The sequence below is a fragment of the Gymnoscopelus microlampas genome, assembly GCF_963454915.1.
Source record: "Gymnoscopelus microlampas genome assembly, chromosome: 22".
Taxonomy (NCBI): Eukaryota; Metazoa; Chordata; class Actinopteri; order Myctophiformes; family Myctophidae; genus Gymnoscopelus; species Gymnoscopelus microlampas.
In genome coordinates, this window is record NC_139959.1 from 31,702,375 (window position 1) to 31,725,120 (window position 22,746).

General features: G+C 43.4%; 1 protein-coding gene across 1 annotated transcript; it reads right to left on the bottom strand.

Annotated features, from left to right (window-relative positions):
• Positions 1-5,313: 5,313 nt before the first annotated feature.
• LOC311039003 (dual specificity tyrosine-phosphorylation-regulated kinase 1A-like) lies at positions 5,314-21,893 on the bottom strand. The gene is made up of 14 exons (XM_084048637.1): positions 21,650-21,893; positions 17,977-18,128; positions 16,886-17,019; positions 16,121-16,240; positions 14,657-14,830; positions 13,669-13,816; positions 13,179-13,328; positions 9,581-9,717; positions 9,195-9,341; positions 8,866-9,006; positions 7,090-7,207; positions 6,392-6,544; positions 6,047-6,150; positions 5,314-5,452 (listed from the first exon to the last, which is right to left on the bottom strand). The coding sequence occupies exons 2-14, from the start codon at positions 18,032-18,034 to the stop codon at positions 5,330-5,332; spliced, it is 1,707 nt and encodes a 568-aa protein (XP_083904763.1). The 5' UTR covers positions 18,035-18,128; positions 21,650-21,893; the 3' UTR covers positions 5,314-5,329.
• Positions 21,894-22,746: the final 853 nt, after the last annotated feature.

Below are 22,746 nucleotides of genomic sequence, written 5' to 3' on the forward strand. Positions count from 1 at the left end.
GAAGAAGAAAGGGGGGGGGGGGGGGCAAGGGGAAGAGAGAAAACAACAGTTTATCTACATATTTACACATCTAGCCGGTGTGGTGGTAATTAGGCTACCAGAGGTTAGACATAAGGTGCGTGAGCAAAGCAGCATATATATATTCTGTAAATGATATGGTTGTTGCAATAATTGCAGGGGCAATAATTATACAAATCAGTGCGTTGTACATAGGATTAAGGTGCAGAGAGTCAGCGCGTGTCAGGTTCGACCGAATAGTACACATAACAGGTAACCATCACTGGTATCCACAGGCATAGGCACACACTCATAACAATTAACTGTGTCCACTATTTTGAGAAGGACTTCATCTTTCCCAAATTGTTCAGCTTAAAAAAAAAAGAAGCACACCTTTCGTTTAATGTGCCACACCCAAAGTGACATCCGGTGTGCAAAGTAGGTAAGCTTCCATTTTTCATACTCTTGCAGCAAAGGAAGTTACTTGCTCTGGTGTTACAAACATTTGGCAATTCAAAAACAAGTTTTGTATAAAAAGTTTTAAAAAAAATAAAGAAATACGTTTTACATTCCTACGCATGAAGTAAGTCACTGACAGGAGTCTACGTCAATAGTGCATAACAGGGAGGGGAGATGCACCTGAAGGTTCAAACTACGGCTGGGCAATGATGAATATTTCAAACTTTTACCTCGATTAAGATTAATGAATGACACTTTCTTTTTTAGCCATTAAAACCGAGAATCTGTGTCATTTTTTATTTTTGCGTTGGCTATTAAAAAATAGCAGATCTACAAGCTCACAGCGCGCCACTTTGTGCCACGCTGTTAGCTTGTACATCTGCCGTTATTGAAACATCTTGAACGTGTGAGAACTACTGATTTAGAAGGCATTTGTAGAATTACCCTCAGGTCTTAATGGGTTAAGTGAATACAGCAGATCTTGTGGATGGGCTATTTTTGTACCTCGTGACCATCACACTCCCCCCGGCTCGTGAGCATCCTCCGGGAGCCATGCCTTACCCCTCTTGATCCTTAGATCAGACGAGACGACCCGCTGAATTTAAGCATATTACTAAGCGGAGGAAAATAATCAAACAAGGATTCCTCATTGTAGAACTTAGTATAACACAGGGTTAAGTGGTTTAATCAGCCTCCATGACGTGATTGAGTGTGTGGATGTGGTGAAAGAATCACCAGGCCTGTCAGAGCCAGAGGCTCATATCTGAGGCAAAGGACTAGCATCTCCTGCCCAACATAATATTAAAAAAGAATTGGCTACTGTATATACACCACGCAACACCACAGTGATGTACTAACGCATAGGCGGCGGGTGAGCTTGACAATTGGGAGGCTGGGGGTCGAAATCCGCGCACGGAGTGCGGGTGCGCAAAAAAAGGACGGTTTCTGGGTTAGTTTCTTTTTGGTTTCTTTATTTCGGTTTTAGGCCTAGGGTTAGGTTAGGGTTAGGTTATTGAATTCTCATTTTTACCTGATTTTACTGATTTATTATCAAAACATTAACTAAATAATGCTGCGCACATATATTATATATAATTTGCACAATTCCTAGACTTTCCCAGCATAACATTTGGGAAGGCTTAGCCTACCCTAGCCTTCATTAACCGCCGCCTATGTACTAACGGTATGACCAGATTAGGAGAATTCCAGGGTTGAGAGCTTTGAACCACTCTGACCCATCAGTGTAAGAGCCCAGGTCTGCCCATCTGTGTATACCGGCCTAGTCTGGTTGTATTAGGATCAATTGTGAAATTTGAATGGAGGACGTTTGCCTGATGATTCAGCCAGTAGGGAGATGTGGCGCTCGCTTACGACCCTTCCCATGACTCATTGAAGATGGCTTCCAGGAATGAGAACCAAAAAGAGAGCTACAACCCCAGAACAACCAAGACGATGTGTTCCCCAATACTTCTATCCTGACGTGGCTGTGGTAGGAGGTTGCATCTACGTACTAGGAGGGATGGAGAGCAGGGGTCAGGTGGCGCCGTACCATCCACAGAGGGACACATGGGAAAGTGTGGAGGAGACGCCCACCGTTTGAAAGTTGAGCTGCATGTCTGTCAGGCTGCACAATGCACAGTCTCTGGGAGAGACACCCTGGAGACCCCACACTGTTGAATCAACATCAGGATGCTTTGTTCAGACTGCACCACGAGCTAGCTCTCTTAGCGTTGACTGTTGCGTAACGGACTGGCGAGTTGGCGATCGGGGTTCGATCCCAGCTAAGATCCCTAAAATATTTACAACTTATCATGGGGAACATTAAATGAGAACATGGACTCAGACCTATAAGGAAAATGTGTGTTTGAACAGCCCAAAGAAGGTTCCTGCCCTGATATGATCACGGACTACAAAGAGAACCACACCGACACCACAGTGCGTTTCATTGTCAAGATGACAGAGGAGAAGCTGACGGAGGCAGAGGCTACTGGCTTCCATAGGGTCTTCAAACTGCTTGAGCATAATTTTTTATCATGTCTTTAGTGTTTATTAATGTCCCAGCCAAATAAACTAAAGTATTTTATTTTTTACTCCTCCTGCCCAAAACTCCCTGCTGACAGGTGCCGCCCAAGCCCGTAGGAGTACGTGCAAGGGATAGATATCTCTGTCCCCGCTTGGCTTCCCTCACCCGAACACGCCAATTGTGTGAGTATAGGCGCTCGACAAAGCCGGATGCACCGCGGCGGATTCGAACCCCCAGCCTCCGCAGTGGTGGGCAGGCGCCTTAACACTGCGCCACCCGAGCGCCAAAATGTGATGCTTCTCACAAGGAGAAACTGACTGACAATTCCACTAAAGTGGTTATTGTCAGAATGTTCAATGAAGCTAATGATATTCATTTACGGCTGGCTAGATATTGCATTGTGAAAGGCCCACGTACCAAGGAGAGAGATGAGGATGTTGGACAACTGCCGGACCCCCCAGGGCTACAAGGGCCTGAAACAGATCCCACCCGTGATAGTGTTGGGACAGAACAGAGGTTACATACACTACCAGGGTCAGCCCAAGCACTGCCGCAAGTGTGGTGAGCATGGGCACCTGGCAGAGGCTTGTAAGAAAGTAGAGAAATTGGTCAAGGACAGCCTTAGTTAAAACCAGTACATCATTACTGTAGCAGCTACAGTACAATGATCATTATAATAACCATGTACAGTACGAGTCTGTATTCACAGCACGCATGTATGAATGTACGCAAGCATGCACATAGATGTGCTGGGTAGTAGAGTAGTTTGGAAGCATTAAAAAATGAAAAAAAAGCAGAGCCTGCTCTGATTTCATCCGTACACAATTCCAGTTCATGTTTTGAAGTTCTAAGATTTGTAAAGGGATTTCTAACAATCAATGTGTCCATGCAACAGCCAAGGATCCTGTTGAACAGTCCTTGAGCAAGGCATTCTACCTGTTATTGCTCGTTGACTTTGTGTTCCGGACGACTATTTTATAAATGATCAAAAGATAATGATCCAGTGTATCCAACTTGTCTTTTCATCTTCAGAAAGAAAAAGAAGAAAGTAGTAGTATTTCAAGTACATTGGTACAGTTTCACATCAACCCAAGATGCTTAGAGAGGAATGGGTCAGTATCACATAGAATCAATATCATGCCTGATCTTGCAGCAGGTCCCTTTTTCCTCACTGTATCGATGACAAAACGTGCCTTGTCATTCGCCTGCATCCCACCAGTCATCTCCCGCTCAGAGTCGGTTAACACCCTCTTCTCTAAAAGTTTGTCAAGGACACTGTTGAGTACAGGAAGTGAAACGCTGTCGATGAAGCTGCTCCGTACAGAAAACAGTCTGTCTTCCGATGCAAGTCTCAGTGTATGCTGAACTTGTTGTCTTCTTAAAGCAGGAGCTGAAAGCTGTACACAGCGTTCCCATGCACAGTCAGAGGTGTTACTGTTTCTTAGAAGCAGCCTAACATGCCTAAACCTTCCCTCTAAAATCACATCAAATGTTTCAATGTAATTGTGATAGGATGATTCATCAACTTCAAATCTTGCCTTATTTGGTTGAATTATAATGGCATCATCTTGAGATGAAGTGGACAGGGTATATTCTTGCTTTGGGATTAGTTCACAGGGAGGGTTTCCAATGTGAATCTCATCTCCATGTATGCTCCTCCTTTCGTTCAGCACCTGACGCAGCACAACGTTCCCTGGTAGCAGCAGTACTTTCAGGATCGAACTGGGATCATCATCAATGATCAATGGTGGTGTATAAAACAGTAACACCAATGCCCGGACAGGATTTAGGCTGTCGTCATCCTTGACATTACCAAAGCCCGAAAATCCAGTTACGTTTACGATAACATGCGTTTCTGTGATCACATGGGGGTGGATCAGCTCAATGCCCTCATCCATCACATGGACAACAGACAGGGATTTGCCTCCACCAGTGGAGCAAATCTCACAATGTGGAAGGTGTAACTGACACACAGATCCCTGAGGGCATTTTATGTCAAACAGTGGTCCTGCAGGCTTCTTGCCAAGCTGCGCCAGAAGCCTTCGGTTCCAAGGGACTGTCCCGTAAATCACATCTCCCTCTGCCTTAATCTTAAACACAAGGCCAGTCACAATACATTGGAACAGTCCTGTTTGGGTACAGTGGAACAAGTAGCTTTCCCTGTTTGCTACAACAATTATATCGGGTGTAATTATTTGTGTTTTGTCCAGTAGTATAACATCATTTAAGCTGTGGGACCGCTTTGCTCTGAAACTTGCCTTGTTCTCTATACACATAATTTGGCTCAGTGAGGATAGGCTGTAAGAACGAGATAGGGAGATGAATTCTCCCATCTTACAACCACCGAAGCATGAAGTTAGATCAGCTTCATCTTGGAGATGTAGAGAGGACAGTGACACTTTACCAGAATAGTCTGTGGTTGACACATTGCAGGCTGTGTCACATAACATCCTTTCTTCTGGGAAATGTTGTGATGGGGAAGACAACATGGGGCACACTGTAGCTACAGAGGGATACCTGTTAGGTGTAATTATTTCCCGTGGAGCATCTTGGGACAAGTGACCTTTAGGACGTGCTCCCTAAAAAAAGAGAACAAAGAAAAGAAAAGAAAATCATGGTTAAAGAAAAATAGACATTAACCAAATTCTATAGCGCCAGCACTTAAAAGTATCAGTCCAAAAGAGTCAGGTGAGTGCTGACTCTTGGCCTGTGTCTTAACATGTTTTCCCAAAGGCCCAGACTGCTAAGGGCGACTTTGATGACTTTTTGTGGTTTTATAAAATATTGTACTGTTCTCTATCACCCGAGTGATCACTTTCACTTTCTACTCACAATGATCCGGAAACAACGTCATCCGAAGATTTCCGCCACCGTCCACTTCCTGTTTAGCTTTTTCATGGAAACGGCTGTATCTTGAGTTGACTTTTTTTGCCCTGCATGGATTTCTCGAGACATGGCATTTTCAACGTGCTGCTAAAAGAGAAGGGGCCGTCGCGGTTGGAATGATTTTTCTCTGGGCGACACTAATACCGGGTGTGTTTACAAGCGGCTGGATGAGCGATAATTATGGATCTAAATTTTCTGTGGCCAGTTGAAAAGGTAAGAAAAGCGTGTATTTTTGCCAAGAGATGGTATATTCACATGCTGCTACAAGAGAAGGGGCCATCGCGGTTGGATAGTTTTTTCTCTGGGCGATGAACACTGATACCGGGTGTGTTTACAAACGGTCTGAAAAAGCGATCATAACGGATATACATTTTCTGTGACCAGTTGAAAAAGTATAAAAAACTAAAATGTCTGGCAGTGGGCAAACCCAGCCAGAAATAAGTCTGGCAGTGAATGAGTTAATTGTGCTCAAACAGTAGATAGCGCTCAGCCCACACAAAGCCATGTAGGTGGTGTAAGTGACTAACATATTTTGCATCGTGAGCTTGTAGATAGACTATTTTGACAATTTGGGGGGGGGTTGAAAATGTATGAACATTCACAATGATGAAGATTATACAAAATAATTGTGATTATCTCAAATAATTGCAATCAGTAATAATCTAGTCTAGTGCTACTAACCTGAGGACTGGTCATATTGTAGTCTGAGTGTGTGAATGCAGACTTGTAGGTGAGGTGACTGTAGCGGTAGTTTGGGTTGTCATTGGAAGAACCGCTGGAACCACCTAAAGTAATAAAATAAAATCATCAATATCTCATAATGTCCATTCAATTTGACCATTCTTTTATATGTTCATGCATTCCCTGTCAAATAAATTGTTTTTTCCTCATGCACTGCGTTTAATATTCTTTTTTATATAAATACAAGAGTGCGACAAACGTGTGTACGCGCATGCATGCATGCATGCGCGCGCGTGTGTGCGTGTGCGCGTGTGTGTGTGTGTGTGTGTGTGTGTGTGTCTGTACCAGAGCTGATGGTAGTGGACGTGGAGTAGTCCATGGCATATGAACTGGTGTTGGTTTCTTCGCCCGTTGTCTTTTTGAAGAAGTCGTGCTGTAGAGCGTAGAAGGGTGTGATGCGGCTCTTCGGGTCGTAGTCCAACATGCGCAGGATCAGGTCTGGATACACATTATTCACATTAAAATGACTACAGGACTGAAGTCCCAAGCCCCAAGGTAAGCGTGCTCTACTGACAAGGAATCAAGGACGGGTGCAAACTCACAGCAAACAGTCATAAGAAGCAATCCGCACTCACAGAAGAAGCGGCCTGTTTCTTAAGACACACTGTTCATTAAATACATATTTATTATAATGTTAGTTACTATTAATGTACTGCTGCTTCTATTACTACCAGCACCACCACCACTACTAGAGAGAGTGAGAACTCCACAAAGATCATTTATCAGCTTCAGTTCTATAGTGTTCCAGTCTGCTATACATCATCTTTTTGTTTGGTCTCATCCCTCCCATTTTCACTTCTTTATCCTGAGTCGAGTTCTCTCTCCTGATCGGATAAAAGTGGTACCACGGCCTGAACATTTATTCTCTGCTTACCAAAGAGCTGGAGAGACGCAGAGATCCCGTTATTGAACAAACACTCTACAGTATAGCAATGATCAGAATACAGAGCTATTTAACACAGATTTTATTTTAATTGATTTACCTTTGAACTTCAGGTAGTCACCGGGGGCGTGGCCTGCTTCACCTGACCGCCGCCCCCCTGGCCCTCCTGTCTCCACCCCCAAGATCTCATGGAGGTACCTGGTGGCTGGGGCCTTGTACTATTAACAAACACACACATTTGAAATATTTATTTATGTCCACATAAACAGAAGTAAATGGTAAATGGTGCATTTATATAGCATACATTGATTGTGCCATTAACCCATTCACACACACATTCATACACCGATGGCGGAGGAAACCATGCAAGGCACCAACCTGCTCATCGGGAGCAATTAGGGGTTCAGCGTCTTGCTCAAGGACACTTCGACACTAACTCTAGGGGAGCGCCCCAGCCCGGGATCGAACTGGGAACCTTGTGGTTTTCCAGTTCACTCTACCCGGCCACTCTACCCCTGAGCCACTGCCGCCAGATAAAGGGAAGCCAGCTAGTTACAAAGTGCATGTAAGGCAGAGCATTTATACATACAAAAATGAATGTTGGCATACTTGTCAAACACAGCGGACAACAATCATGGGTAAAGGAAACAACGCCTCCTCCAAATTGAGCAGCTTCCTATAATGGCTGATACTGAGCAGTACCTTGCTAATTGTTTAATTGTTTTTGGAGAGGCCGGCCATTTGAAGGCCCCTCACAACCAACTTGAGTACGTGCCCTAGGCTACCAAAGATAAAAACCAAAAGTTTACATACAGTATGTAGCCTAGCTGAGAGATGATCTGCTCTAGCTGATGATATTTTAGCACTTTGGTTAGGAAGGCTTCCTCTAAGCTGTAATCAAAAGTACAGCCGACCTTGAGAATGAACACCTCCCTATGGTTTTCATTAACAACAATGACATCAGGGGTGTTAGCTGAAATGTTAGAGAACACAGAATCATCACTACACAGGCTAAACATGCTCGGCTTCACAGTAGAATGCTTATACAGCATGATGGAGGACCTAAAAATAGAAGAGATATCTTTTGATATCAGATCCACTATTCTGTCATGCCTACTTATGTAGAGTCCCCTGTATACATGGCACCCGTTTAGGATGTGTGACATGGTTTCAGCTATTTGTTCATGACCATGATGTATACAGTGAGGAGCATGGTTGCCTGGAAACCAGATGGAGAGGTTAAGTTTAGATGGTAAAACATGCAACCTCGCTTTCAGAGTAAAGACAACAATGCATTTGTCTAAAGCAACATAATTTTTTAACACACAGTGAAAGACAGAATGGTCCGCAGCAGGGAGACATGCAGTCTTATTATGCAGTCTATTATTCTAGCTGCCTCCAGTTTCATAATAAGCGGCAGGGGCGATGCATGGATCAAATCAAGTCCGCTGGAGTACTCAGAAATGATTACATCGACCTGATCTCCCACTCGCCTGCCACATTAAACTTGTGACCCAAATATGTGTAAGTCTCGTGACGTGAACAGACTTTAAGGGGTTTATTGCAAATTGTGAAATCAGTTTGTGTATCACACACACACACACACACACACAATTTACTTCATTGACCGATATCCAAAAGGGGTCTATACTTTGTCCCCTCCTTTTTCTACCTCTGAACCCCCCCCCCCACCCCCCCCCCCCCCAAAAAAGAAACGTTGCGAGCTTGTAGATATTTTGGAGAAATGTCGGCTATTATGTCACGCCCAGAAACGGGACGCTAGGGTTCATGTGGTTAATGTTGATGGATGATAAAAGTATGAAGTTGTCTAGAAGACTTCATGTTGAGGGTCAGCTGAAGGTTAAGTTGCAGGTACCTTCTTTACATCCTTGTTCTTCTTAACCGTCCAAAGCCCGTCTGACAGTTTGTCAAAATACTTCCTGGCTTTAGGAGCAGCGTCAAGCATGTGGCTGGGAGGAACACCCAGGACCTCTACGAACTTATTCATCTGGTCCACCTACACACAGAAGATTGATGGAATTGGGACACCAGAGAATTCAACATTAATATTTAAACATAAAATTACTGCTGTGTGTGTGTGTGTGTGTGTGTGTGTGTGTGTGTGTGTGTGTGTGTGTGTGTGTGTGTGTGTGTGTGTGTGTGTGTGTGTGTGTGTGTGTGTGTGTGTGTGTGTGTCGTCAGTACCTCATTGGAGCCACTGAAGAGGGGTTCTCCAGTGTGCATCTCCACCAGGATACAACCCAGTGACCACATGTCAATAGCCAGGCCGTACGACATCCCCAACAGAACCTCAGGAGAACGATAGAACCTGCTCTGGATGTAGTGATAGATCTGATAGAGACAGACAGAAAGTGAGAGCATAAAATGGTATTGATTATTAATTAATCACCTACCACAGAACAACTTGCATAATTATAAGATCACATTTTGATAAACTCATCAATGTTGCTCGTTCTTTTAAAATCAATCCATATTCTGGCTTTCACCAATGATATGAAATCAAGACGTGCTCCTTGCCCTATACGTGCATGTGTACTGTATGTGTGCGTGCGTGTGAGCGTGTTGCTCACCCTCTGTCCCAGCTGACAGGATGATCCAAAGTCAACTATTTTGATAGCAGATCTTTTAGGGTTACACAGCAAGATATTCCCTGGTTTCAGATCACAGTGGATTATTGACACCTCTGGAGTGGCCAGGAATAATAAGGCTATTGACAGAAACAAAGAACATAAATATAGTAATCATTGTCATTATTGGCTCTGTGCATAACCGTAGTCGCAGGTTTCCAGGAGGTTGCATACCAATTTCCTGTTCATTTTCCCACAGTTTCGTTTGACTGACTCAGCAGTAGATTTGAATAGGAAACACAGAAGAAGAGGTCATGCGTTTCCCGTCCTAATCTGTACAAATCTTTACTCGCAAACTGTGCTCATAAATTATTGCGGTTTCCACACATATAACGTTCGGTGCAAATGTGAGCGATGTACTTAGCACTGTAGAGCCATAGGTCTCCTCTTTGGCTGAACAGCCATCCAGAAAGCTCTCCTCCCTCCCCTCTCCCCTCACACCACTGACTTGACATACAAATTGAATATGAACCGGGCCCCACTAATGGCTGACTGCCACCAACGGCGCACCAATTATGACCAATTATCAAGCACAGACACTTGCCAATGGCCCGACTGCCCAACAACACCTTCAGGCCTTAAAAGGACTATGACATGGCCTGAAAAGATCATGTATGATACTGTACGGCACGTCTCTCTGAAAACAGTTTGAAAACGGGGCGGGACGTATCACAGATTGATTGACATTTGCAGTGGCCCTGCTGCAGCTCTGAGCTGACCTGTCCTCTCGCACTCGCATCAAACAGACCAGGAAAAATTAGGAAACCTCTACATAATATGCCTTTTATTTGTAAATATGGGTATATACAATATATATTCCCTTTCAAATCTCTTAGTTATACCAACATTGTTCATGTGAATTAGTTTGTTTATGCTTATTTATTGAAATGGTAAGAATCGCTATTGTTTGTCCCCGCTGGTCAGGGGAGAAATGGAGATACACGCATGGCGGGGTCGTGGCTGTCACAGATTGTTTCTAAACAAACTATTCATTATTTTATTCATTTTCAGTCCAATTATAAATGAATGACATTCTTATCGAATATTTTATTTATTCTAACCGTGTTTTGGGGTTCATTCACGTATTCTCATTATGAAAACAAGCCCAAAATAATATTGAAAATAGCCGATCTACAAGCTCACAACGCATCTTCATCAAGTCGCTTATAATAAGCAGACATGGCAACACTGATCACCAGCCACTACAGCCAGCGCTGCAGAGTCAACGCTGCAGAGACAGTTTTAGCCCTGTCTATAATAATCAAAGTTAAACAACTACGTGACCTATTTATTAGCTGAAATGAATAATTAGTTTATAAACATGCTGCGGCAGTCCCGCAGTGCGTGTATTATAATCTCCATGACCATTTCAAACCGATCAGAAGGAGCCTCTGTATCCCCGCTCTGAGGCGACCTAAACACGGCCAGAATTCAGGCTCAGCTCCCCCAAACACCCAGTGCGCTAAATGACCATAGCGATTTTTAGAATTTCTATAAATAAGCATAAACAAACTACTTCACGTGAACAATGTTGGTGTAACTGAGAGATTTGGGTGGGGATATATATTTTATATGCATAGATCTACAAATAAAATACATGTTCATGTCAAATCTATTTCCTGGTTCGGAGGTGCGGGGCGAGGAGCGAGTATACTGGGCAGGGAGACAAAAATGTTTCTCTGTGGTGGGAGGTACACTATAAAATATAACCCAGGCCCGACGCCATCAAAACAAAAAACTTGTTTTTACCTTAGATTTTTTTTAACTACTCCTTTAAAGGGGCCCTTCACCGATTTTGCACCCAAATCCTGTTTTAATGAAGTTGAGGACATAAACATGGAGTGTGTTTTGCGTATTTTCTTTCACTGTAAAAATGAAACATGGGATCATCCCATGTTTCCTGCACTGTAGTTCCAGTCAGACCGACCCTCCAGCTGATGTCAATCACCTTGTTAATACTGCTCTAAGGTGTCAATTACCTTGTCTACCACAACCTCCACAGTGAAGGAGTAGGAGTGGCACTCCCACTATAGAGGGTATGCGCATGCTTAAAGTGAATAGCACATCGAGTGGCAAATCGAGTGGCATAGCAACATGCAAAGTGAGTTTAACGTTATTTAATGCAATCAGATAGAACTTTTATGTTTGGATGCATGCGTTTCAAGGCCAGAAAATAGTTTTTTGCCACTCAGTAGGCATTCCTGCATAACTTCCGGGTTTGATGATGATGTCATACGCATACCCTCTATAACTTCAGAAGATATGTAAACACCATCTAACAGCAGTAATATTTGCAGACACAAAAAATAAGAAACCTCTGTCTGTCTGGAACTGCATTTTCTCCTCAGTGGGTTGACTAATAGATCTGAACTTGCACAAAGGCGCAGCCAAATTTAAGCTGTTTATTGGTGTTTTTGTGAACGGTTCTCACAGACTATGGGATCTGTAGTCATGGTTGCAGTAGTCCCATAGCCCAGATGGACGGTGGGCAGAGCATGTGAGCGGAGCGACGCGATTTTGACGTGAGCGTGGAGCTGATTTATAAAAAGGTTGGATCGCTACTCGGAGCGAGGACCGCCTGCCGCTCCAAGCCGCCCCGGCGGGGGCCGCGCACCGAATGTTTGAGCATGCTCAGTCGCACAGATTGAGAGAGACACAGACATCCAGCAGTGCACAGCACACCGCTGCGCATGTCCTTGATCAAGATTTCATTAGAATTTCTACTTTCTTGGCCTGGGCCGTAGCGTGACGGTCCAGGCACCCTAGGCTGCAATGCTAGCCTGACAGCGTGTCGCGGGTTCGACTCCCGTTCCCGACGACCTTTGCTGCATGTCACCCCCCATCTCTATCCCCATTTCCTGTCAGCCTACTTTCCCTGTCCCTCTCTAAATAAAGGTATAAAAAGCCCCAAAAAAAAATCTTTAAAAAAAAAAGAATTTCTACTTTCTTTTCTCTTTTTTTTTTACTGTTAAGTGGCCCGGTTTCAGCGGAGCACGGAGCGAGAGGTGCGCAAAATCAATGTGAGTGACGGAGCGACGGGGAGCGGAGCGCGGCGTCAATGTGAGCAAATAGCGAGCGTGAAACCAGCCCCATGGAGCGCCGTGCGGCATTTCCACCCGCTCCGCTCACATGCTCTGACGGTGGGTGGAAATGACGTGAATGGACTAGTTTACCAACTAGTCCATTAAAACATATGCAAAGTAATACCTGACAAAAGTCAAACTAACAACAACAACAAAATCACTTCATACAGTTCCATAAGGTAATTGATTCATGTTTTAATGGGGGGGGATGCCAAATGGTAAGTGTTTTTTTTGCCAGCTGGAAACACAAGGCGCTCTCTTCCAAATACCCAGAGTTGAAAATATCGGTGACCAGGTAAAAACGGCTGACAGAATAGATGATCAGTGCCTCGTCATGCTGATGTCGCTTCCAGCATCGCATAAATATGTGACGCTCCGATGTAAAACAATTCAAAACAAAAACAAACGCCTCGTTGGACACAGACCGTAATGGCTTTAGATGAGAGAGGTGTGCTTACCTGTGCAGACCTGCTGTGCAAACTTCCTGGTTAGGCGGAGGGAGACCCCTCTGAAGTTGGTGTTCCTCAGCAGGCCATACAGGTTGCAACTCAACAACTCAAACACCAAACACAGGTGGTTCCTGAACATAAAGTGATGTTTCAGGTGAACTAGAGAGACACATATAAACAGAAGGAAGGGACAGACATGAGTTCAAGGGAGCAAGAGATAGATCTGGATCAGAGATGAATAAGCAATGGCTTAAAAGGTAGAGTAAGTGAAATTATTGTTAAAATAAGTGTTAAAGCTCTATATTCCAATAGTAATCTTTGCTATAGTGTCTGTTCAGTAACAAAGGTCTCCCCATCTCTCCGGTTGTTTAGTAAACAGAAAATACATATTCAGGTCAGGATAAACAAGTGAAATCGGAAGTGATAAAACAAAACAAAAAAAGATCAGACAATTGGATGTGGAACACTGTAAAACGCAATCTGATTTGTGTGTGTGTACCTATATAGTATTTCATCTCGGGGTCGTGCTTAATCATGAGTTCCAGTAGTCGTAGTTCGATCTGTGCCTGGTTCAGAAAGGCCTTTTTGTTCTTAATGATCTTAATGGCCACCCATTCCTGGGTGTGGTGGTCGTAGGCCTTCACCACCTGCAGGACAACACAGGTCAAAGGTTAAAACACTCTACATGTTCTCTGGTGGTCGTAGGCCTCAACACTCCTAAGAAAACACAGGCCAAACACTCCACACCTCATGCTGGGCCACCAAATATGCACTACATTGGGCTTTTCTCAAAGCACGGTGCTGTTTTTACCAGAAACAACACAAAGATAGTATTTTATCATATTCATTTACAACTAACAGATTCTGTTACTGTTCTCACTTCACTTCTATTTCATCTATTTTTATTTTCTATGTGTACCCATTTCTATGATGTTTTTATTTATGTATATTGGTCTGTCACTAAATGTTTTTATTAAAGGTAGGGTAGCAATTATTAAAATAATTGTAAAATGGGTCTGTGTTCTGATAGTACTCGTTACTATAGAGTGTCCTGTCCATATAAGGAGTCTCCCATGTCTCTCCAGCTCTTTATTAAACAGAAAATTCATTTTCAGAGCTCTCTCCTCCTGATTGGCTCAAGTGTTGTCACCTACCTGAAAATGTTCTATATTCTGTTTACTAAAGAGCTGGAGAGACCGCTGTGACCGAACAAACGCTCGGTAGCAATGATTACTATCACAATATAGTACTTTAACCTTTTAACAAAAACAAAAGAAATACCAAAAAATATCACTTACCCTACCTTTAATTGAGTACAAAGCACCCCTCTTATCAGACCTTGTATCGAACTGTACTTCCCTGTGCTTGTCTTTTCAAAATTTTAAGCATTCAATCAAGCAATCATCATCATCCTTCATCTCCTCCTGTCTTCACCCCCTCAACTCTCCGCCGCCCTCCTACTTCTCTCCTCTCCTCCGTCTCTTCACCTGTCCGCAGGAGCCCTTTCCAATCAGAGAGTCGATCTCGTAGCGGTCCAGCCACTTCTCTCCGTAATTGATGATGTAATCATAGTTGTCATCATCGTATCCATCGTTGTGACCAGCTTTCTCCTTCTTTGGAGGAACCCCCTGCGCCTGCCTGCGCTTGCCTTTATAAGAGACCTGACAGAGACAGATGGTTATATTATTACATTAGTATAACACACCTGGAAACAGATTATATTATAACATTGGTATAAAACAACTGAAAACAAAAGGGTTGCATTATTTTATACCATGACTAAAGACAATATTCCTTTCGGATCGGCCAGAGGCTGTGCTTCAGATAACCGTAGTATTAAAGACGGGGTGCCGTGATTTTCAGTGACCCCCCCCCCCTAAAACTTATCAGGTATTATGGTTATACTAGGGGGAAGATTTTTTCAAAAAAGTGTACAGAAATTGTTAAAATTATGTTTTTATGTGGACACGCCTCCAGTTCATTAAGTATACCTGGTTCTCACCTTAGCACCTACTCCACCACCTTAGCACCACCCACCTGTCCTAGTCCCTCCTCCTCCTCATGCCCACACCTGTTGTGTTATGACAATGAGGGGGAGGGTATGTTTTTACTATGTCACTAAAGCGCTGTTTCTCTATTGGCACGTTTGACCCTCAAGGTTTCAGCCTCCAGGAAGAAACTCAAAATAGTCAGAGAAGACTTAAAACACCATAAAACCACCACCGGGGGGCTTCATGAAGTTCTATCAACCTCATAGACACAAGTGAAAGAGAAAAAGTGCAAAAACATGGCACCAGCTCTTTAATATTTTATTCAATCTGGGAACCCATCGTCAAAAAAAAGGACAAACAGCGCCCTCTGCAGTTTTTTTACCTTTGATTTGACTCAGGGAGGAGTGATTAAGTAGAATTATGCCGACTGGGACCCAGGGTTTTGGTCTGCCCTCAGCCCTCCACTTCCAGTGGTGCGCCTATGTTTTCATTCCCACTAACAATATTTCTCCACGGAACACTAACAACATTTCTCCCAAAGAACATGGATCGTTTTGGTTATAAGCCCACTTGTCTCTATGATGAAAGAGGGAGTTAAAATGTTACAAACTTTTCGTGGTTTTGTCGGGTTTGAGGACACTATTGTTAAATGAGTTTGGGTTTGTTTCCAGTGGGAAGCGAGCGCACTGATGTAAATCCCGCCCACTACATTTGATTGGGTAAAGCGCGGCCTGCTTCCTGATCTGAAGGCCCGCCCACTTGTAGCCAATGTGCATAGGTTCTCAACGCGGCTCCCGACAGATTCAAGCGCAACTCTGAATCTGTTCTTGAGAGATTAATATTTATTTGACCCATTTAGACCTCTGTGTGTGTGTGTGTGTGTGTGTGTGTGTGTGTGTGTGTGTGTGTGTGTGTGTGTGTGTGTGTGTGTGTGTGTGTGTGTGTGTGTGTGTGTGTTACCTCATTGATGTGCTTGTAAGTTTTGATGATGTCTACAGAGAGTTTCCTCAGTGGGGTGCTTCCTGGGTCTCTGAAACAAGGCGGGATCTTCCGCTGGTGTTTAGCCATATCAGACAGCATCTATGCACACACACACAGTTAATTTGTCATGTGGTCCGTCAACACCAGTTTGCCTACCAACAGTTCATGGTGATAAACTAAAGGTAACCTATGAACACGTACACTCACATTATGGAAGGATACATTATCACCTTGGTACCTAGTAGGGATGTCCGATATTATCGGCCGATATTAGCATAAAAATTGATATCGGGAAAATATCGGTATCGTTTTTTGGAAAAAAAAAAAAATAATTTTTTTTTTGCTTTATAAATAAGTTACAGGAGTTCTTACTGTATATGGTGTGTGTGATATGAAATTTGAGCTTACCCTAATCACAATAATCCCCGCATATATCGGTATCGGTTGATATCGGTATCGGTAATTAAGAGTTGGACAATATCGGTATATCGGTTATCGGTAAAAAAGCCAATATCGGACAACCCTAGTACCTAGTTAGGAAAATTCCTATGTTACTAAGTAACTATTTTGTCCAAAAGGTTATATGGATTGAGACAAAGAAAAATGTTAAAATGAATACATACATACTTGGAGGTCCTACCTAGACATGGAAAACATTTGAGAAGCACTGCTTTATTCTATACAGCCTTCCACAACTGACGTTGTAAAAGTAGAACAAAATAGGTTTAACACAGTGAGACCAACCTGGCCGCCCAGAGATCCTGGGGTGGAGGAGAGCAGGGTGACAGGAGGACAAGTGGCCAGGCGGGGGCGCTCACACACCTCACACAGAATGCTGCTGCCCTGGTTCACCACTGTGCAGCTCTTACACTGCCACTCTGTCATCACAAGACAACACCATTCACACTCAGTTAAGCTCAAGTTATTCTCCATTGCACGATTATGTCGCTTGCCGACAAGAACTGATCTTCTAGCTTGAAGATCGGTTCTTGTAGGCAAGCGACACAGGCAGTGGAGAGTATATTGTGTGCACAAGTCACCTTTTGTTATTTTAATCCCAAAATTGAGCATTGCAATCAAAATCTCATAATAACCTTCTCACACAGGATATGACACAGATGTGACACCAAAAAACTGCATGAAGAAGGCGTTGTCTTTTATGAAGTTTACTGGTACTTAATTTGTGAAACTGTAACAACAATACAGACATTTCACGCGCGCGTGTATGTGTGGGGGGGACATGTACCTCAATGTGCATGTGTAGTGACATGTGCCTCAATATGTGTACTGTATGTGTACATGTACGGTACCTAACTATGCATTTGTGCATATGGTCAAGGTTCAGGGTTTCTTTATGATTGCATATGGTCAAGATTTAGGGTTTCTTTATTGTTACATACAGTACAAGTACATACTGTAAGGTACTCGGTTCTTCATCCATACCTCAATGTTTGTGGACATGCTGTGTGTCTCTACGAGGTGTGTAGTAGTGTTGTATATTCAGGGCTCACGAGCCACTCACGTTTTCTCGAGACCGGATAGAGCACTTGCCTTTGGGCCGCAAGGTCTGGGTTCGATTCCAGGCGGCGGCAACTCAGCATAATAGCATGGCTTGGGTAACTAAGTTGTGCGTTAAGTACTAGTGGGAGCTGATGGCAGGCATTGCGCTCCACCTCAACAATCCATCTCCCAGGGTGTCTAGCGCATTGAAAAGGGAAAAGGGGATAGACACCACCCTCGTGCAGACAATATACTACTTACTCACTCACTCAAATGTTGTCTAACATTGTACCATATAGAGAAAAAGGTTTCAAGGTGTATTCTATTGGACCAACCTGTGCTGGGGGACGAGGGGATGGACATGGACTCTTCCTGAGCGCTGGAGGTGGCCATAGCCAAACAGGGTTGTTCACAGGTCGTGCAGAGCACAGCTCGAACCTCATTCACCTTAGTACAGTGAGAACACTCCCATGGAGACAGAGATGGGCTGGACAGGCAGAGAGGAGAAACAAACCACAATAAACTTTACATTCCTGGCATTTAGTTCAGTAAGTGTTTCCCAACCGGTGAGTGAGGACCACAAAGTGGGCCATGAGATAGAAGTTCACATACAAACAATAGCTTAAAAAGAACAAGATGTGTAGTATGTTTAACTATGCCTATGTTGTATTAAAGTAAAATTACTTATTAGGCACACACATAAGGTGTAGCCCAGTGGCGTTCCAAGGAATTGTTTTCAGGGCAGGCGAGATCCCCCCCCCCCCCCCTGGGGAAAAATCGTGGGGGGAAATCTCGGGGGAAACAACAACAACACTACAAAACTGAAAAATGTTAATAAAAATAATATGCAAGTATAATCAATGTATGTATTTTGTTGTGAGGAGGTGGTGAAAGGTAGTGTCCTCTGGATGAATCTCTTCTTCAGTGGTGGTCTCTTCATGTTGTAGTTTAGTAATGAATGGCTCAAGCGGCTCTCAGAGCCCCTTTTATGCCAGGTGAGTACAGGTGATGGCCCAGACCCCCACACCTGGCACTCCTGGCACCCCATGAAGACAAAGGCATTTGCATCACTATAGGCGAGGGTCGCTCTGTACACGTATGACTGCATAGCCACACATGTCTCCAAGACCATCATAAAGTACGCGGACGACACGACAGTGATAGGCTGAATCGTCAACAACGACGAGTCTGACTATAGAGAGGGGATCAACTCACTGGCACTCTGGTGCCGGGAGAACAACCTCGCTCTTAACGTCGACAAGACCAAAGAACTGATCGTGGACTTAAGGAGGTCGCAGAGAGATCATGCGCCTATCCACATCGATGGTGCTGTAGAGGAAAGGGTCAGCGAGTTCAAGTTCCTCGGAGTACACATCGAGGAGGACCTCAAATGGGAGACACACACCACACACGTGAAGAAAAAGGCTCAGCAGCGACTGTAATGGCTCCGCCGCCTGAAGAAGTTCGGAGTAGGACATCGCATCCTCAGGCTGTATTACAACAGTTCAGTTGAAGGCGTCCTAACAGGCTGTGTCACGGCCTGGTATGGGAACCGTACTGTCCGAGAAAAGATCAACCTACAGCGAGTAGTACGATCGGCAGAGCGTATAATGGGAGGCGAGCTCCCAGCGCTCCAGGAACTGTAAAAAAGAGCAGTGCGTGGTCAAAGCCAAGCGCATCATCAAGGACAAGCACCACCCAAGTCATAAACTGTTCAAAACCCTACAACGACCGCGACAGGGCAAGGGGCCCTACCGCAGTATCAAGAGTACCACCACAAGGTTCTGGTGCAGTTTTACTCCGGCTTTTTACTCCGGCTGCAGTCTGACGACTGCTGAATGAGGCATGAGCCTTGTTCAGCAGCCTGACAATAGGTGGTACTGTCCAGCTGGTCGCAGACCTTTTTTGGCTCTTCTTGAACACACCTGTGGATTATACCAGGGACAAATGACTTGGAATTAGCTCCTCCTTGGACAGACCTGTGAACTACACCAGGTTTCTTTTTTTTGCTCTCCCTCATGGAGCTACTTGCGGATTATACCAGGGTCAGTCCACCTTAGGTGGATTATACGGTCGACACGCACTGACTTTTTTGCACCTTAATCCCATCATGTATAACGCACTGACTTGTTTTGTCTTTTGATGTGTTTTTTTTTTCTCTAAGCACCTTAACGTCCATAAGTATATCATGCACAGTATACATACACTGCTGCTATGCTCATGCACCTTAGTCATTTTTATCTCAGGTACTATTGTAAATATGTAGATAACTTGTTTGCCTTTTTGTTGTTCTCTTGTCTGATCTCCTTCCCACTTGCCCCCCCCCCCCCGCTGGGGGCAGCGGGGGGGGGGGGGAATGTCTGTAACAATACAGACATTTCCAAATGACTGTAGGCTAATACAGAAAGCATGTGACAAACAGAGCTAATCTACACTTTAGCTGCTATAAAATATATTTGTACATGCAAACATAACACAACAATAAAATAACCTGCTATCACAAAATCATACTCACAGACGTTGCTTTTAGCAAAACAACATGTAGACTAGCTGAAGACTGACTACTGACTATGCAGGCAGCACAGGTGTATTATATATTGTTCACAAGACAATCAAGAAAATAAGAAACCTTACACACAGTTACCACCGGGTGGTGCTGTTTTACACAATTAACAGACTAAACATGACCACTTCCAGAACCAGTTCACCTACATGGGCGCATGGTGTAAAAGTAACTATTACTATTACTAGTACATTTACTCAAGTACTGTGCTTAAGTAAATTTTTAAGGTATTTTTTACTTTACTAGACTAGAGTATTTCCAGTTTCAGTACTTTTACTTCTACTCCACTTACATCTCAGAGGCAAATATTGTACTTTTACGCCACTACAATTATTTGAAAAGTTTAGTTACTAGTTACTTTGTAGATTTGGATTATTATTATAACACATACATTAACCACTTCAACCCTATATACATTTTGGCCATTTGAAAATAGCAGATCTACTATTTTCAAGAGATCTTTATACATTTGAAAACTTGTGAAATGGGACATTCTGCATAATGAGTACTTTCTACTTTTGGTAGGCTCCTTTAAGTACATTTTGATACCTGGCTATACTTTTATACTTTTACTCACATTTTGAATGCCGGAGTTTTACTTATAACAGAGAATTTCTACATTGCTACATTGACTTAAGTACTTTTACTTAAGTAAAACAATGTGAGTACTTTACATTGGCGTACCGTCGTAGAATGCGTCACATTCCTGTATTTGTTTTCAACAGGCCACAGCGTAGCAGTGGCACCGGGCGCTGAGGTCAATAAAAAAATCCCTTTCACGATATTTAAAGTGGGCCCTGGCGCCTGAACCAGAAAAGTTTTGGAAATACACTCTAATACAACAACAGCCCTGATACATGACTGTCTGTCAGTCAGTCATGAATGAACTTCAACCTGGTGTTTGCACTTTCTCCCTTTTTGGCCCGTACATCTACATAAACGTTCAGATTTCAAATATAAAGTGCTTACCGCATGGACACGGATGTTACAGTTATGTACGGCCCGTCGTAAGTACCGTGTGTTCCGTATTGTTCAATAAAAAAGCATTTTAATCCGATCGATGGCAATTTTCTCCAACCACGCGACCCTATCGGTTGGGATGTGTACTGCACTCTGACACATTAGAACTATGAGAAAATGGCCACCAATCGGATTAAAATGCGTTTTATTGAACAATAGGGAAGATACGGGTACTTCTGAGGGCCCGTACATGATTGTAACATCCGTGGCCATGGGGTAAGCACTTTATATTTGAAATCTGAACGTTTATGTAGATGTGCGGACCAAAGATGAAGAAAGTGCAAACACCAGGTTGAAGTTCATCCATGACGTTCATGACAGATGAGCGTCTTGGATCCATGGCTACTACAAGAACAGACCGTCAAGTTAAAAAAAAAAAAAACACAAGCGACGCTTTAACATTAAGCTTTGTACATTATACATACTTGTTCAGGTTCTATTCCTCTGACACTTCGTAATTACTCCATTACTCCGCACACAAATGGAATCAGATTCCTGCCAAATACTCCCAACTTAAAATAAAGGTTTCAAAAGCACACAGCACATGACTGTGTGTCAGGTGGTGATGTCATTGTTTCTGTGTTTTGACATTCCATATGTTAATGTTTAATGTTAAAACTTACAACAGGATACATAAGTCAAAGTTTGAACACGGAACTGAACATCTGTGTTCCGTCAGCAACGATAGCAGCTGTGTTCCGCATAGAGGTATAATATAACTAGAGGGAGGATTGCCCCGCCCCCAGCTATCATTTCAATGAATGTGCTCAGTGGCGTTTTGAAGCACCCGGAAGCCTGCCGGAAGTAGAATTATTGAGACGGTTTTGGGTTGGCGTAAAGTTATGAGCATGCGCACTAGTGTCATTTTTGCGTTCTACGGCAGCCCGTGTGTCAAGGATTGAACGCGAGATATTTATGAAATTCACTGGAGATGCCTATGTATATGTAAATGCATATGTATTTATGTATAATATGTTTACATATTTATATCTATATATATAAATATATATCAGTATGTTTTGCTCGCGCATGTATTTCTCCCCGCCTGCAGTTCCAGCTTTGGCCACTGGGGTGGTGGCTTCAAGATTTCTCAGCGGCTCTGGGGGCTTGGTGTTCCGTGAGCAACTATAACGGAGCAACGATAAAACTTCCGGTGGACGATCTCTTCAGAATAAGAGTATCCTATAGAGCAAAAAGGACAAATTTGTGATCTTATTTTGAAGGCAACCGGAAACCTTATTGTTGCTAGCTCAAAAACCGGATGTCCTATCGTTGCTCACGGAACGGAGCTGTTGATCCTGGCAGACGTTCATCCTTCTATGACAGTTACACCACATGTCATTACCTATCGAATTCTGTTTACCCCCCTGTTGCTTTGTGTCACGCTGATTTCGGCCAGTAGAGTGCGGCACCCTACAGCCCAAGATTGTATGTCTGCATTTGGTGCAGTCTCTCTAGCAGTTTACATTTCTGAAAAAGTTTTGGAAAGTGTCTATATTTTAATACAGCACGCTTTGATATT

Bases quoted from the DNA above. Each gene is read 5' to 3' on its own strand.
- LOC311039003 (XM_084048637.1), bottom strand. From the start codon at position 18,034: ATGGCCACCTCCAGCGCTCAGGAAGAGTCCATGTCCATCCCCTCGTCC. The intron at 14,831-16,120 runs GTAACACACACA...TGTCTCTGTCAG, and splicing joins CTTACAAGCACATCAATGAG to GTCTCTTATAAAGGCAAGCG. The intron at 13,329-13,668 runs GTACACACACAC...GTGTCTCTCTAG, and splicing joins CGAGATGAAATACTATATAG to TTCACCTGAAACATCACTTT.